Source organism: Sebastes fasciatus, chromosome 14 (genome assembly GCF_043250625.1).
Source record: "Sebastes fasciatus isolate fSebFas1 chromosome 14, fSebFas1.pri, whole genome shotgun sequence".
NCBI classification, from domain to species: domain Eukaryota; kingdom Metazoa; phylum Chordata; class Actinopteri; order Perciformes; family Sebastidae; genus Sebastes; species Sebastes fasciatus.
The window spans coordinates 10,944,987-10,963,396 of record NC_133808.1 but is presented as its reverse complement, the minus strand read 5'-3'; the positions used below and the strand labels follow the sequence as shown (position 1 = coordinate 10,963,396).

Below are 18,410 nucleotides of genomic sequence, written 5' to 3'. Positions count from 1 at the left end.
TAGCACGTGTCTGATTTTGTTTGTGTGTAAATACAAATGATAGGACGTCTCCTACCCTCGCTGCTGCCTTTGAGAGTGGTGTCAGATGAGATGCTCTGGGGTCGGGAGCCCAAAGAGTCCAAGCTGTCCAGGGAGTCGTCTCTCCTGTGTCCGCCGCCTCCTCCTCCTACTCCTCCTCCTCCTCTCAGTTGGAAGAGCTCCTCTCGCTCTGAGTACCAGCTATCGCCAAAACCGCTGTCTCTGACGTTGCTGCCTTTCTGACTGGACGATTCCTGCAGAGCCTTTCATACACACACGCACACAAAACACACAAAGTCAGATAATAGGGTGCCAATTACAATATTTAGCTCCACTGTGTGTGGTGTGCAAGAGATCTCCCAGGTAGAGTGTGAAGTCTGGCCTCTGATTTCTGCAGACTCAGTTACTGTAAACATACGCTCCTATACTATCTATAAGAGACGGCGCATGCTGTAATTTACATTGTAATAACCTCATTGTTTTCTCTTCAGTGCCATTCTCTTCAGTGCCATCGCTGTCAAAACAAACTTTACTGCATGAAGACATTTTTATTGCACGTAAATACATAAGCAAGCCCCCGGAGCCACCTTAACCAGCACGGCTACAAACAAGCAAAAACTTGTCAGCCATAACAAAAATTATTTTCAGATCTGTAATCCACCGAAGTCCACAAACTAAACCCAGCCTAACCATGCGCCGGTGAACTTGGATTATCATGGCTAAACGTACAAGACGCGCTGTAACCAACTGCTATTACTGAAAATCCCTGTAGTTAGTTGAATTATAGAGGGCTTGCACACCATCACCTATAAATCTATGTGAAAGCAAAGTGCCAAATTCAACACTAAAATGAGCAGGGGGAGGAAAAGAAGAAGCTATTTTCACCTGCAAATGTATGCGAGCTGTGTGCCGTGTTGTAAACAAGATTAAAATAGCAGGGTCAGATCATTTATGACTTAACGTAGCTTTGGTTTTAGTGGCCAGCAATCCAAGGCCCCCCGGCCTTTAACGGTCATTCTTCCACACATAGTCTACATACCAGGGAGGATACAGAAATGTACTGGGCAGTGGCTGTAAAAGAGGATTTCATTCATGCTATATCTGGTTTCCACAAGAAAATTAAGCTTTTGTTTCATGACGACACTGATAAGACAGCTTAGAGTGCTCAATGAATGGGATAACTATCCACAGTTTTACCTTGTATAGTGCTGTGCCCAATAAGCCTTCAAACGCCTTCAAATTCAGGTAAGGTCCATCATAGAAACGGTCGCACTGAGCTCTTCTTCCAAGCCAGTAAATGGTGATCAATACCTGGAGAGGAGAAAACAAATAACTTATTACACAAGCCTATAATAAGTTATTACCAGACAGAATACATCAGATTATAGCTGTACCTTTACCCTAGTTCATGAATGTTCAGTGCAGTGCTAAAGCAGGTGATTGTTATGACACAAGGTGATATCAGCTGGTGCCCTGCTCTCGTTTCCAGGCTCATCCAGAATACTCTGTTGCTGTTTGTGTGTGCATTATTATCAGCCTGGGCAGGTAAATGTGCTGCACTAAAGCAAACAATCATCGATACATCGATGATGCTGGTCCTTTATTACACGATACGGTTCAAACTGTCACGTCAGCTCTTTGGTTTTATGTCACGGGGCCACGTTCAGGGAAATATTGTAGGATTAATTAAACACGATGAAGCTGTAATGAGAAATACTATGCTTTCACTTGCATTTGAAAATCTAAATCTTTAACTAATATTACATCTGTGGGACAAACATTCCTCAAAAAGAGCAATTTAAACATCATATCTTGTACTTTAAAAGTACCTTTCAGGTTACTTTTCAAACTTAAAGGTAAGACCTTGAAATATATCTCAAATTTAGTCTGGAATTAATGTAAGGACAAACTAATTAATTTTGTGCTACATGTTTAGTGTCTGTCTGTATTTCATAGATACATAAATTAATTTAAAAAAAATATATAATAATAATATATAATATAAAATAAAAAATATTATACAAAATAAAATAAATAATAAAATAAAAACATAATCTAAAATAGAATATAATGTGTTTATATAATAATAATAAATAATACAAAATATCTCAAAAGTAGAAGCAGACAATATCGTATTTTTTATTCCACACATTTTTCTTCCTTGTCAAAACTTGGCTCCTACATTACTGACAATGCACAATGTATATAGCCTCCAGCTGCTAGCCTCAAGTACAGGTGAGGAGCTACAGGTCTGGTAAGATCACTTCTTTCTAACTAAACCTCCAGATTTTTGTCATTTTCAAACTTGTAGTCTTCAGCTCCGACCAACTCTGACTCAAGTGACATCACTTGAGGCAATTTATCCGATTTTGCACAAAATTCTGATAAATTGAAGCCACAAAAGGCTCTAATGCAACATATTTTCCACATATGTAGGTAGTACTCGCCAACATCTGTAAAAAGACTTTGATGTGTAAAATTGTTGGAGTTCCCCTTTAAGGGATTCATAGCTATACAGGACTGAAGCTCCATTGTGTTTTATTATTGCTGAATGACAGGTCAATAAATCAAGCTCTCAGAAGAAAACAAAACACTGCTTATTTTTATTTTTCCACTCACATTTTTCAGCCTCCTGTTGGTCTCTTGATGCCTGCGAGAGGAAGAGCAGAAAACAGAGGTGCATGTGTGAGAGAAATTGACAATAAAAGAACAGAGGGCATGCTTGTTGGGTCTCTGTGTTGGGCAGTGAAAGAGCTGGAAAGTGAGAGCACAATCCAGACTACTGCCAGCCCTTCACTCACTCTCACACAGCAACACAAAGGCTGAGAGGAAAACAAACACACATTTCTGGAAAAATAATTGTAAGCCGTAAAGTAAAGTGTTTTACGTGTGTGTGTGTCTATTTTTACACTAATCACACAATCAAGCAGCTGTAAAAACATCTAGTTAATGTTTAGGGGCACAAAAGGGCTTTTTGTTTCTGATTTCAAATATCGATAAAACTAATAACTGATGGTTTAACATCGGAACACCAAACAAGGCTTTACTGTTGGAGCAACAAAGCCCCACCATAGTACCCAGGTCAAACTGAATTTCAGTCATATTTTTGGGGTTTGACAGTTGACCTGGCAGTCAGTAAATCACTTTTGCAGGAAATTGTCGGCTCATTCTTGATCCTGTGAAACCAAACAAAACTCACAGTGTCAACCTGCAAGCCTGATATTATATTTTCTCTTGTGTACATCGTGTACTTGTCACCCAAGGTGACCGTAGTGTCTATTTAGAGAATAAACTGTTATAACCAGCTACAGTACATAGAGCAACCATAACAGTGATAGGAGATATCTGCTTCACATCCCATGTGCATGCTGCTACACATTCCTGCTATCATGTGGTAATACAATAGTCACACATGCCTCTCTATCCATGAGCACTTGGATTTCTTACAGCCCCTTCCCAGCATGCAATGTAACCAACGAACCTGCTGAGAATGTAATGCACGAACATGGTCAGGTTCATAAAGGTTGCTCGGTTCAGGGGGAGGAAACAAAGTAAGGGCGTATAATTAAACACATCTTTTCAATTCTTTAAAATCAGGGCAGCTTGTTAGATGGTGACAACTGAACCGAGACATTAGCACTGACTGTACAATATAGCATTTAGTGGTACAAATACTGTACTTAAAGGAACAGTGTGTAACATTTAGTGGGAACTGTTGTCAGAAATGGAATGAAATATTCATAACTATGTTTTCATTAGTGTATAATCACCTGAAACTAAGAATCGTTGTGTTTTCGCTACCTTAGAAAGAGCTGTTTATATCTACATACAGAGCGGATCCTAATCACAGAACTTTTAAGTACAAATTTCAGGTATTTGTACTTAACTTGAGCATTTACATTTCCTGTTACTTTATATTTCTATTTCGCTGCATTTCAGAGAGACATATTTATTTAGAGTAGGTAAGTTTTTTTTACTCAACTATAACGGTCAGATAAATGTAGTTACGATATGATACGATATGATACGATATGATACGATACGATAATCCCTTATTAGTCCCACAGCGGGGAAATGTGCAGGATTACAGCAGCAAAGCGGTACAGTGCAAACAAGAGACATCAGTTAAAAAACAAAACAAGATCTAATAAACAAGGAAGTAAGCAATAACAATATAGTCAGCAAGTAGACAGTAAAAAACAAGATTTAAAAAATAGACTGAATAATGGGTTCACAGTATTGCACATATGAATATGGAATATGAAATGTTTATATTGCACAGAATATGGAATATTGATATTGCACAGTTACATGTCAGATTAAGATTTTACATTAAAACATTGGATTACATTATAAAACACAACAAGCTGCAGAAGATTAAACCAGTAGGATGAAAAGCAGAACAACTTTCCCACCAGTATGCGTCATCTTGCACCGGGGGCTTCCATCATGCTGATTCGCCAACAGTGAAAAGCTGAAATGGACGGTTACCAATTTGGCATAATGCAAATTTATGGGCCCAATAAAAGAGGTTGGAGAAAGAAAATGCCCTCTCTTGTGTGGCTTGGAACACAGTCACAAAGTCTAAGATTATAGCTTTATACCAAAACTACTACCACACTGTTTCTCGTAATGCTTATTTATGGTTAGTGGTAATAGCTGAACAGAAGGGAAAATATGAGGGCTATTTTCAGGCCTCCAGAGCCTCCGGGCTGGTAAAATCAGCTGAGCGCTCATATGATTGAGCACAATCATAATCAGAACGTCATCGGAGTCTGAAACACACAAGTTCTATACAGAGAGTACTGGCTAAGTAGCTTCAGTGAAGTAGTATTATCAGTTGAAATAACCACATTGGGTTTTTGGTCTTTAATGTGCTGAAAAAGGAGAAGAAAGCCATTTGTGTTTGTGTGTCTTGCACACATGCAAGCAATAAAGGCAGCCTGAATTTAACAAGACATCCAATATATATTATCAAACAGATGGCATCAGAATAAAAGTCTTTTTGTCTTGTGGAGATGCCCCTTTTAACTTTGTTTCTTATCTTACAGGTAAAAAATAGTTTTAGTTTAAGAAGTAAAACAGGACACTTCAGGGTCCTTAAAGGTACAGTGTGTAGGATTTACTGGCATCTAGTGGTGTGGTTGCAGATTGCAACCAACTGAGTACCCCTCTTGCTCACAAGACGGTAACGTGAGCCGCCGAGTGCAAAACCGTGGTAACACTGTTCGCCTTGCTCAGAGGCCATCCTTACCACAACAACTTTAGGACCAACGGATGTCAAACAGTAGCGGGCGGTACCACGGTTTTGCACTCTGTGGCTCACGTTACTGCAGTTTCACAACGTGTCGGAGAACTACGGTGGCCTACAGGTTATGTAACAAAACGTGAAAGGCTCTCTCTAGAGCCAGTGTTTGGTTTGTCCGTTCTGGGCTACTGTAGAAATGTGGCAGAGCCACATGGCGGACTCTGTGAAGAGGACCCGCTCCCTATGTAGATATGAAGGGCTCATTCTAAGCATACGAAAACACAACAATTCTTAGTTTCAGGTGATTATACATTAAACATAGTTATAAATATTATATTCCATTTCTGCTAATAGATCCCCCAAAATGTTACACACTGGTCCTTTAAACAGCTGACCCCTGTCAGACAATGTATACGTGCTATACAGTGAGTACACAGAGCTCTGACAGGAAACTTGACAAATTAACAGGACGCTCTCATCACTTCCACCAGCAGTCAGCCATAAGCCTCAACCTCTGCGTGCTTTCACAGCCTTTCACTTCACCACTCTCTTGCCAAGGTCAAAGGGCAAGAGGCATCCTTCTTCTTTTAACCTCCAGTGGAAATGCAAAGACACAAGACACGATTACGTGTGCAAGTTAGCCACTCACTGTATGCTAAACAATCATCAACCACACAATGGTGGACAATATCAGACAACAGCTAATGTGACTGACTTCTATCTTGTCAAATAGCGACAGAATTGCGTGACACTATTGTGCCAAAGCATACAATTAATTTTATTTGACTTTCATTTGAAGAGTGTTCTAGCGATACAAACCAGAGACAAAAAGAAACACATACAGCCGAAGAAACATGAGCCACTTTTCAAATGTTAGACAAATAACTTCTTAACATGAGCCAAAGTAAATGAGCTTTCCAATCATTTCCAATCATTTCCCTGTGCTGCAACCGAAGGAAAATTATATGTGGATCTCTAGCAAGACAAACAATCTACAGGTGAAAACTGAACATGGACCGAAATGAGACCACAGGATGTGTCTCAATCCAGCCACCAACAAGATCAAGGCAGCTCTGCTTCTTTGAGACAATAACATCCAAAAGACAAACATACAGTACCAAAGCCTTAAATGAATGGGTGTGCGTGTGTGATCAGAAGCATACCTCTGCAATGAAGCTTACTTGCTCTGCAGCATTCAACAACCACATGTGACATCCTTCATCTACGTCCTTTCATTCTAATGAAATATTTTTGGATTTAAAGACACACCCAGACGCTCTCATGCATCAGGAGTCCTGAAAAATGTAGACACAAGGAGAGTTTGAATAGAGGAATCAGCTGTGGGTGAGACAGTGTCGGGCATCATTGTGGCGTACTTATCAGAAACACTGCAGTCTCTGTGAGGCAAGGAAACAAGGGTGAGGCTGGCATTTGTCTCTCCGAGTCAACTACGGAGCACAAACATAACCCTTGTGCTGGCCTTTTACAGCCGGGGCCATGTCCATGGCTCAGAAACTTTATTGGCCTTTCCCCATCATCGCTCGTTTGGTTTCACAATCTGCCCACAGTCCACACAACGCTGCAACAAGAAGTGACGGCAGTGCCATGTATTGAACCACGAAACCAGAACGTGCAGTGCCAGCTCAGTGCGCCACACCCGAAATACTAACACACACAGGGCACTTTGTCCTCTTTGCATTATGCACTTCACTCAGGAACATTTCAACTTTTGTCACAGTGAGTTTTAACTATAAACACACACACGGCATGAGGCACGATATATGTTGGTGTTGAATAAATTCTGATAACAGGCTGTGTAGTCAGTCCAAATTTGTCTGGGAAACAGCACATTCCTTCAGGTAGTTCAAACATTTGGTTTGATCTAGAGCCAGGGATGCCATTGCATAATCCAAATTGTGTAATCACACCACACCACCACTCCTCTTTATCTATTGTTTCAAAAGGGTCGTTGACATTCCTCACAGGACAATGTATTTGGATGTACCTGCATATCAAGTGCAGTTTCCTATTTTGTTTTTTCGGTTTAGCGAGCAGTCAACTCCTCGTCAATAATTTGCTTAATCAAACGGCGGCAACGAGTGAGACTTTGGACTCCTCTCAGCGGGGGGTTTGTTCTGTCAGTTGCTGGAGGTCACATAGCAAAAGCTGGACTCACAGCCAGACTGACTTCATTACAAGTAGTAATACTACAGTGTAAAAGTAATCCATCCTGCATTAAAAATGCACTCAATTAAAAGTGCAGAGGTGCTACCAGCAAATGCAATAACAGATTTTTGGCCACTTGGGGGCAGCAGAAACAAGTTGTAAACACGACATTGACATCTCATCACCTTTTATGTTGATATGGTGAACTTGATCGCAAACAGTTGCTTATTTACACATCCAGCAGTTACGGAGCAACATTATCATTCATTTGGAGTCATGTTTCTGAACACCTCATGAATGTATGTCCAAAATTCACCCTCTTTTAGCTCTGCTTTTGGTCTCTACCAAGTCCTGATGGAAATATCTGGCTCTTTAGCTGCTACATGCTCCACTATGTTCGCCAGCTAGTCGATTATTGTGTCTGTATCGCCCTGTCGGGGATTCTTTCACAACAATAACCGGTTCGCTGTATATTGTCCCTTACTTATTCCACGGCTGTGTTGAATGCTCGATTCTGATTGGTCAATCATGGCGTTCTGCGGTCAGTAATTTCTGTATAACAAACCGTTGCTATGTATAACAGACCGTTGCTATGGGCGCAGCTCTGATGTCGGACTCTTTGCTATTGATTTCTTAAGTAAGTAGCTGTGTAATAAGCGGGATAATGTACAGCTTACATAATGACTGTGCATCCTTTGTTCCACACACTGCAATTTCCACTTTCCAAGGCAGATTTCCTGTTTAAGTATCTCTATGACAAATGGCACTTGTTAAAACATTCGTAGAGGTCAAGCGTACAGTAATCAGCTGACATTTTGTGTCATTAGGGAAATCCCGGCATTTTCTAGCCTTTTCCTTTATGTCAACTCGGAGCTGCGGTCCAACCTTGACTCCATGCTGCTGGATTTCCAAAAGGCAGCCAAGTGTCTAAAGGAAGTGGCTGAAGTTAAATAGAGCACTTTCAAATGCAATGATTCATCCAAAGCACTCTAATGCCCTCAGCCCCCATTTCCTGGGCAGCTGTTAGAAATGGACAGAGTTGGTCTAAAGTAGCCAGTGAATCATAGCCTCCAATGATGAATCAGATTCGGTGTGGCCGGTGTTACACCTCTGGGTGGTGTTTGAACTTGGTTATAGTTCAACGACACGTGGATGATGTGGGGAAATCTTCCAGGACAACTCACAAAGCAGCACACTCTCTCTTATCAGTCTGTTTCTATCACAACAGTTTGTCATGTTACATATTTATACAACAAATTTTGATACAGAATGTGTTTCTAGCTGATAAACGACATCTTTCTCAGAAAGCTGGTTTCACAACACAAGGCAATAGAGCAACATGCACTCCAAATGGTGGTAAGGCCAATACTACAACAACGACAAAGCTCAAAGGTCAAAATAGATATCCGATAATATTTTATGGCTGCAGAGAAAACACAGACCAGTATGAATTAAACTGTGTTTTTAGCACACCTTGCTTTAGTCAATATCTGAGTCAAGCTTCATTCCAAAAGAAAGATACTAATGTCCTGATGAAGTTCCTTGTTGACCGAAACGTTGACTAATAAAGCAGAGAAAAGTGTGTGCGGGAGCAAGTCATTTAAAAAAAAAAAAAAAGAAAGATACCAGCCTTCCTAATAATAACTAAATTTCAAGCAAAAACTATCAATGTGGGAAGTTCAGTGAGTCTAATCAAGCTTAAGTCATTGAGAGGTTTCTCTTTCAGTGAACTAGTGTTGAATCATTTGAAAAAATATTAGGGCTGTCAATTGGTTAAAATGTTTAATCGCGATTAATCGCATGATTGTCCATGATTAATCTAGATTAATCGCAAATGAATCCCACATTTCTTTATCTGTTCAAAATGTACCTTAAAGGGTGATTTTCAAGTATTTAATGCTCTTATCAACATGGGAGTGAGCAAATATGCTAATATGCCAATATATGTATATATTTATTATTGGAAACAATGAAAATATTGTCCAGAAACCCTCACAGCATTTAGCATAAAAAAGCATGCTCAAATTATAACTAACATTATGCATAGGATGGGTTAAATGCAGAGGTCAAATTTTGTGTATGTACCTGTATGTATATAACAAATATAAAGTTTAATTTTAATTGTTTTTTTAATTTTGAAGTTAACATGGCAAACTCAACACCAACAGGCAACAACAGCTGTCAGTGTGTCAGTGTGCTGACTTGAATATGACTTGCCCAAACCTGCATTTGATTAACATAAAGTTGTCATGTCTGTAAAGAGGAGACTCGTGGGTACCCATAGAACCCATTTTCATTCACATATCTTGAGGTTAGAGGTCAATGGACCCCTTTGAAAATGGCCATGCCAGTTTTTCCTCGCCAAGATTTAGTGTAAGTTTGGAGCATTATTTAGCCTCCTTCCTGACAAGCTAGTATGACATAGCTGGTACCAATGAATTCCTTAGGTTTTTCTAGTTTCATATGATGCCACTGTAGCTTTAAAACTGATTCCGCTACAACCTCCGAAAGATCGAATAGCGACTGGGCTAAATCGCAAGTGACGTTAATGTGTTAATGAAAATAATGGTGTTAAAACAAATTTGCAAGTTACGTTAGTTACATTATTTCAATGGTATAAAAATAAATCTATCTTTTTTTGTTGTGTAGCACCTTTCATACAAGTTAGCACAGATAAGGGCTGAAACTAATTCATGTTTTCCCAATAATAAATCAATTGTTTGGTCTTTAAAATGTCATGAAACAGTAAAGAAAAAATTCCAAGGTGACATTGTCAAGCGTCTTGTTTACCCAAAGCAACAGTAAAAATAGAACGAAAGACAGGAGAGCAACAAAATCCTCACATTTGAGAAGCTGAAGTCAGAAAATGTTTGGCATTTTTGCTCGATAAATGACTGATTACTGACCGATGAATCATAGATCTTTACAGCTCTAGTGCGGATACAAAACTATGGGGAAACTAATGCACATGTAAAAGCTAAAGTCATACTCTGCGTATAACTATAACTTTCTCTATAATACGTTAAATTCAACAAAAATTATACAAGTAAAATTAAATAAATTGAAACATTAAATAAAATGTATAAATGATAAAACAATATAAAAGAGAAAAAAAACTCAAAGGCAGCGTTATGTATCAGTGAAGGGTTTTGCTATAAAAATAGTAGTTGAAACGAAACTTATAGCCCCAACAGGATAACAACCTTACTGCTGCTGAAACAGAGAACAGGGAAGCTGAGCGAAGCACCTGTCAGACTGGGTTTAAGGGAGTGGAGGTTGGACACACACCAGGGGCAAAGACAGCTGATAGAGACAACTTTCTCTCTCTCTGTGTGCTGTGCTCTCTGTGGCTCATTTGCCTACAGTATAAGCTCTGATAAGCAACAGTGAAATAAAACCATTGGTTGCTTGTCTGCAGCCTTGTTTGGGATTCTCCTCATGTTACTCTCTGTGTGCCATCTCTCTCTGTGTATGAGTTATAAACACTGCACATAATTGTGCCCACACACTCAAATATCTCTATATTTTAGCCCAATGAAATTATGCTGCATTTAAGATTAAACGTGACTAAGAAATCAATTTAAAGAAGATTCCCTTCGTACAATTCATCAAGACTGACAGTCAAAGCAGCTGCAGGTTCATCTAAAAAATTAGGACCTGTAACTGTTGAGCAACACTGTGCAGCAGTCAAAGACACAAAAAAGACACTGCCTCAACTGCAAACCACACTCAAACTTTCAGACGACTACAAACAAACACACACAGGTGTACTCCCAAGACCTCATGCAGAGGTGTAATGTACTGGGAGGAGACAACACACTATTAAAAGCTCTTCTTCTGAGTCCTGATACACCATTCCAATCAATCCTGCTTGTCAAAGTGACCCCCTGGTCCTAAAAATAGAAAGTGAGCCCCTCTTAGGCTCTGACTGAACCCCCGCAAGCAGGCAGACCTGGTGGCAAAGAGCTGAGCTATCAGCTCCAACAGAACAGTGAGACTGGGACAATCGTGCGATTTCATGCAAATCGAGTTTGATCCAGAAAAAAAACTATGTAAAAGTTAGTTTAAAGAGGTCTTATTATGTTCATTTTCAGGTGCATACTGGTATTTTGGGTTTCTACTAGAACATGTTTACATGTTTTAATGTTCAAAAAGCGCTTTATTTTTCTCATACCGGCATACCTCTTTTTACCTTCTGTCTGAAACGCTCTGTTTGAGCTCCGCCCCCCCCTTCCCGAAAAGCTCAGTCTGCTATGATTGGTCACTTTGCCCACTCAGTTGTGATTGGTCAACCGAACCAAACTCTTCGGACTCCTCTCCAGCTGCGCTCTAACCAGCTTTGTTTGAGGGTGTGCCAAACTAGCTGCTAGTTAGGTATTATAAAAATGTGTTACTTGGTGACATCACCATGTTACAGAAGAAAAGGCAGGACTTCAAGGAAGGTGTTTCAGGCAGTTCTGAAGCAGTGTTTCTGTGGGGTAAAAGAGCGGCTCTTTGTAACTTTGCAGACCTTTTAGATGCCAAAAAAACCTCTATAACACACTAAAGGAAAGGGGAAAAAAGCACAAAAGCATAATAGGTCTTCTTTAAGTCACATGTCAGCTTTCACGACATAAATGTGGGTGCGATTTTTTTCCCACGCTGTGAATGTCATTTTGAAACAAAAGTAATTTACAGCCAATACATGGGAAAAGGTTATGCAAGAGGGGAAATGTCTGATAACGCACCGGTCCATAAAAGTATTGTCTCTATATTTATGACACTGAGTATATTTATGACAGTGAATCATAGGGCAGCATATCCTCTGCTGTGGGGAGAGGGTGCGTCTTGACAGATTTGTTTATTCAGAGATCCTATTCCAGTGTACAGTGCATCTGCCTCTGTGTGTGTTTTTGTGACAGCTGTGGTTTCGACACCATTGTCAGTGCTACTGAAGAATGACTGACAGAGTCTTGGGTGGATCATAGGAAAAATGTTGTCAGACGTTGTGGCAACATCTCAAAGGAACATTCACCGAATTTGACATCACCTTACATTATTTTGCCACCTAAAGTGATGTATTTACTATCAACTTCAAGTTTAACGACCTGCAGTTATTGCTACTAAAGCACTTTTCTTTGTGCTTGCACAGCAGTGTGTGAGTGAGTGTGTCACAGTGGATGGACTGTGCTCTGAGCTCTGCCTTACCTTGATCCCTGAAGGCATACCTGCGTAAAAACTGAACAGGTTGTTCAACATACCGCATGCATCTCTGTCCGTCACGCAACTGAAACTGCAAAAGTATAAACACTGTGGCAGACATATTTTTTGTCCTGCTCACTAACTCATGCTCCAACTAAGCTTCTTTAGATTCACAATATCAGAAAAAAGCATTTCTTGATGTTCCTGACTTTAATGACTATTGTTTTGTGACTGACGTCGTGGTTTTCTAGACTTGCATCAAAAAGAAAATCAATCTGATCAGATCCGAACACCAGACATGCCGGATAGCACGTGCTTTGCTCTTCTGACCTGTGTACTTCCATCAATTGTTCCCTCCATCATATTTCGAAGAAACACACAGAGCTATGCTTTAACAGGTGCTTACCAACACAAGAATACACACACGCACACACACACTGAAAATAGCGCTGACCTTTTTTCTAACTGCAACTTAAATCATGCCTCACACGAGGAGACACATGCTCTGAAACACTGTATATGTGAAAGTTACATTTAAATGTGTCTCTGCATATTAATGGAAACATAAATAGGAGATGGTTCAATCAAGGAAGAGTTAAAAACATGATTTGGTTTCAGCTTACAGGAGGACCTCAACTCTGTGAATGGCATGGACGGGTATCAAAATGTCACAGTAGCTGAAATACTTCACAAAGCTCATAAGATCAGAACTTACTTGACTGTAACTCTTGTGGATAAGTCCTGGAGATCTCCCGGGTGAAAGAGCTGTGCCTCCTTTAGTCCGAGCTTCCTGCAGGCTTTGAGGAAGACGTTCAGGTTGTCCTGGACAAAGAACAAAGCGGGGATGAGGGTTGTCCACCTTCAGAGGCAAAGAATAATCACTCAAGAATTCTCTGGCGCGCACACAGCCTGCAACTCAATGCTTCCAAAGTTCATATCACCAGAGAGCAGAGACGGACGGGGAGGAGCATGTGTGTGTAGCAAATAAGAAGTGACCCGGTGGAGAGCACACACAAACACACATGCAGGGGGGAGAGGCTGCGTGACAGGAAGCTGACTGACAGCAGCATAGCTACCTGTGGGCTGGGTTAGGGTTGGGACAAAGCCCGAACCAGGAAGGATGACATCAGAGCTTTGCTCAAGTCCCACCCAACCGGCCATGCAAGTGCAAAAATGACACAGGAGCACAATGCGTACTGCGGTATCCTTTGCCTCACACCCTGAAACTTCCCCTCCCCTCCCTGCCGAGCCCTTCACTCGAGAATACCTGCGGAATCTGTGGGGCGGGGGACTATTTTGGAGACATCTGGTTGCTATGATACATGAGGTCGGGTGACAGAAACTGACGGCTATTTTTCCTGAAGCAACTCACGCGGACATGGGAGTGCCCTACACTACGTCAATCATTTTATATTGCATGAAGTTTGTATTATGTATGCACATGATCTGCACAGATGTGGGAGTGTAATGCCCAATAGCAAAAATAATTTTTTTGCTTTATAAATATACACACATCTCATGCGTTTCATCAACCACAAAAATAGAAAAAACACCATTCCTTTCCGGGGTTATGACTTTTCCAGTTGTAATCCCATGTGTCTTGTTTGTAAGTCTGCACTTCCATTGGGACAGGACTGCTTAAGAGAGTTTCATGTAATGACACATGGCCTCAACATGGGCTGGAATAATTAAGGGGTAGCTAGTTCTATATTTAAATTGCAAACATGCTTATTAGCAAATGGTAGGAGGACAGAGCTGACCTCTCTGAGCAGGAATCTCTTACTGACAGCATTGCTTGTCCCTTAACAGCACTTTGCCGGGCCCTACAGGTCACTGTGGGCCCCTACAGGCCAAGGATCACTCCCACCCCCCTATAGGGGGGGGGGGTCACCCTTTATTAATTATAACACAGAGGAGATTTTCTCTTCTTCTGCTTTGTCTTGGTAATAGACATGATAATGTAATTGTCAACAGAACAGGATTGAGTAATTGAGTTAATTACATGGGTTTTGAATGTTAAACTTTATCTCGTACAGTGAGTAAGACCTTCTTTTCTCTGTGATCATTCGCCCGTGTGACATAGTTCACATGTACGTGTTTCAGTGACACTTAATTTATTACCTTGTTATTCGATGCGTACAGCATGTACAGTCAAAAATAACAAAGTACACCTTGCCTCACCTCAGCATGTTGGCTGACAAGACTGCACAAATTACACCACATGTAACATTCAGGTACTCTGCATGTTCGAGGGATAGTTTGGGTTTTTTGAAGTGGTGTTGTATGTGGTACTTATCCACAGTCAGTGTATTACCTACAGTAGATGGTGGTCGGCATGCAAAGCAATACACTGCTGTGGACGAGGCTGCATCAAAACATATTTTATCCACCTAAAAGAAAGGACCATCACCTAAAATAATCAATATCAGTTTAAGTGTACGCTACACTTAAACTGATATTGATTATTTTAGGTGAGTGTTTCTTTTAGGTGGTTAAAATAAGTTTTGCTGCTGCCCCCGATCACAGAAGTATATTGCTTTGCTCTCGTGCTGCTATGTTTCTCCAAATTGAGGGCATGCCGACCGTCATCTACTGTAGGTACTGGTAGGATGGGTGCTACACTTCCGCGACGGTATTATCAGCTGTTACTGCCGTATGAGAGCAATGCAGAGCGGCGACCGTGAGCTAGCCAGTTGGGCATGCTCACATACATGCCCGGCTATGTCAACAAAGCATGGAGAAGCTCGGATTATTACACACACACAGAGGGAGAGCGACTTCATTCTCTGCTCAGGTAGACATTACTCCACTATATCTTTACATAGACAATAGTTGTTTGATGCTATAATAATACTCTGGATATCATATAGAGAACCTTTAAGCCAATGTAATCAAGGCCTATATAAAAGGATTATTAATATCACTTAGGTATGAATGTGTTTTAACCTCAAAGAGCATTATGAACACACTAAAAGCCCCCCTAACAACCAGTCTCAGAACATGCAGAGATAATGATGTTGAAGGAATGTTATGCTGACTTGTGCCTGCACATAATCCTGCTAAATATGCTGTATCCATCCAGCAGCCTCTAATCCTCTCATGCAGGCTTGAGGACCCTGATTCATGCACCTCACACCGAGAGACGGAAAGATTTCACTCATGAGGTGTCTGATTTGGTATAAAAGGATCACCATCCCTACTGGTCACATTGTGGTCACTCTATTTCTTCCACTGCATTCTTTGTCTAAGATGGGCATACTCTACAATTACCCTCAACTGACCCCTGGCAGTGCTTCAAACACCAAGCAAAGCTATGGTTAAAATATCAGGCTACACATTTTTTCAAGTCCTGTGACAATAAACCGAATACTTGACATGCTGCCTCTCCTGAAACAGACCCAATAAAAGACCCTTCTTTCCCAACAATCAGATCCAGTCATAACAGGCACCCGTACAACACAAACACAGTAACAAAACATGGACAAATGCCTGTCATTGCACGGATGATTACACAGACATTTAAATGAGTGAAGACACCCTCAGGGTCATAGAAACTGTCTGTTTATCTCCACCCACTGCTCCCTCAACTCACCAAGGAGTTGGTGTATGCGGGAACATCCAGCACCATGTCAATTACAGCGTTTTTACGGTGGGCAGAGTCATCTTTAACTCCGTCCCTCCGGATTCAGCCCAGTGGGCCTCAAATCCGGCTGCCTAGCTGCCCCGCCACACAACTGCCGGCTTCCTGCCCAATACTGGTAAAAGCAGAACCAGGTCTGAACCAGGGTGCCTTGAATCCCAACCCACAGCTCACTGACTGCTCAGCAACAGACAGAGAAGTGTGCTGACATGGGAAACATTCCCTTGGACATAAGTGAAGCCAAAGAATAGAGCAGGGTCTGGAGCCAATGTTGCTAAATATTCCACAAAACCAGAGATTTCCGTTTTTTCCCTCCCTGGGCTTTTTATTCTGCCAAAGCTGAAGCCTGGTATCTATTTGAGTGCTTTCATATAGAAAAACTAAGACGACAGTTATGACCATAATGGTAGAAAATGTACATAATTGAGTGCTAATGAGGCATGTTTGCAAAGAGCATTGCATTCAGCGGTGATTAAAGTTAAACTGTATCATTATTATAAACAAAAAAAAGCACAAACAACATTACTCTTGTTCTTTGTCCACTGTATTTTTCTTCAATAAAAAAATGCAATAAGAGGCTAAGTGGCTAAACATATATTTTTGACCCCTTAAAACGGGAAGATTTCTAAATAACGCTTCAAAGTTACGCTAAATTTTGGCGCGGAAAAACTGGCAAGGGGTCCCTAGACCTCTGATCTCAAGATACTGTATGTGAATGAAAATGGGTTCTATGGGTACCCATGAGTCTCCCCTTTACAGACATGCCCATTTTAATCACATGCAGTTTGAGGCAAAAAACATGCAGTTTTTGCATGCAGTACAAATGTGTTATTTTCTCATATTCTATAAATGGTGTATATGAATATTTCTGCATACTGGGGATCCTAAACTAAAAAAATTATGATTGGAATTACATAAATTGTGTATCACTGTAAAGCTGAGACTCTTATGGATCCAATGAGCCCAATTGTATTCATGTGTGATGATGTTAGTCCGCATTGTAGCCATTTCACATAGCGAGACCTTTTTTTGAAACGTGACCTCACTGTATAAAATGACCTGCTGTGACCGCTAGGATAATCACAGCCTCATGAAACTTTACAGCCACAAACTACAGGCCTACTGGCTTTCCTAGGTAGTCAAACAATAAGGGGATTTCTGAGCAGTTCTTTCTGAGTTTCCTGAACAGAAGTGCTCGCCATCCAATCACTGAAAAAATGCAATTCTTGCCGAAATCTCCAAATGTCAAAAGTTTTTGATACAAAGTCACAGCATAGCTTTTGCTATGGTGTTCCTCAAGGTCTTGGTGTCTTAATGTAGTATTCTGGGGGGATTTTTGATAATTTTTATCAATTCTCGAGTGGTAAAAATGTAACTTAATAATTTAGCACCAAATCTGTGTAACAAATGGCATCAACCAAAAAAATGCTTCGACAACTTAGAGCATGGGAATGACCATCACAAACTTATATCATCATGTTCTAAGCCCTGATACACTTTCACAATTTATTTTAATTAATTTGTATTTCTTATTAATGACTAAAACAACTTGACACACAGTGCTACACTGCACCTCAAATTAATCTTCAGGTTCCCAGCTTTCAGCTGGTGTACACCACTTATATGTGACATCTACTGTTAACTTTTTATCTACCCCTGAACATCCCCTCTCCCCCACCCATATCCATCTGAAAAAAGAGTTTGGAATGGCAAGGGGTTAAATTATTTCTCAATTTCAGAGAACTATAGCTACATTTCAAACACTTAATTTCAACACTTAAAGAACAGACGTCTTACTATTTATAGAGATGAGAGATAATGGACAATCTTACTTGACTGCTTTGGGAGAAAAGCTTTTCTCACAGCAGAGAGAGAGAGTGAGTAATGTTTGTTTTCGGAGAGCTCTCCACTTTTCAGTTTCTCCATGTGGTTGGCAGAAACTGATCGCCGCGGGCCAACCAGGAGCCTTCACATTTTGCTGGAGAATTTATGATCAGGTGGTTTCAGGATTTTGTCCAAGTCTCGGAAATACCACACCAGCGCTACTGATGGAGGATATACTTTACCTCATTACCTCAGCAGGTGCCCAGCCAGCTTTATTACTAACTGTCCAAAACAAAGTGGCAGGAAAATGTGATTTATGTCATAACACAGATA

The 18,410-nt window shown here is 40.6% G+C and overlaps 1 protein-coding gene across 18 annotated transcripts in view; it reads right to left on the bottom strand.

The window, feature by feature from the left end:
• lmo7a (LIM domain 7a) overlaps positions 1-18,410 on the bottom strand; it is a 58,284-nt gene that overhangs the window by 27,707 nt on the left and 12,167 nt on the right. For 17 of the 18 annotated variants that reach the window (XM_074658716.1, XM_074658717.1, XM_074658709.1 and 14 more), the window contains 4 exons: positions 13,329-13,435; positions 2,638-2,668; positions 1,216-1,329; positions 56-281 (listed from right to left, as the gene is read on the bottom strand). In XM_074658716.1, the coding sequence (XP_074514817.1) occupies positions 56-281; positions 1,216-1,329; positions 2,638-2,668; positions 13,329-13,435 (478 nt within the window). Of the gene's footprint in view, positions 1-55; positions 282-1,215; positions 1,330-2,637; positions 2,669-6,429; positions 6,569-13,328; positions 13,436-18,410 lie in introns of those variants that run through there. The other variant, XM_074658718.1, reaches the window with a different exon arrangement.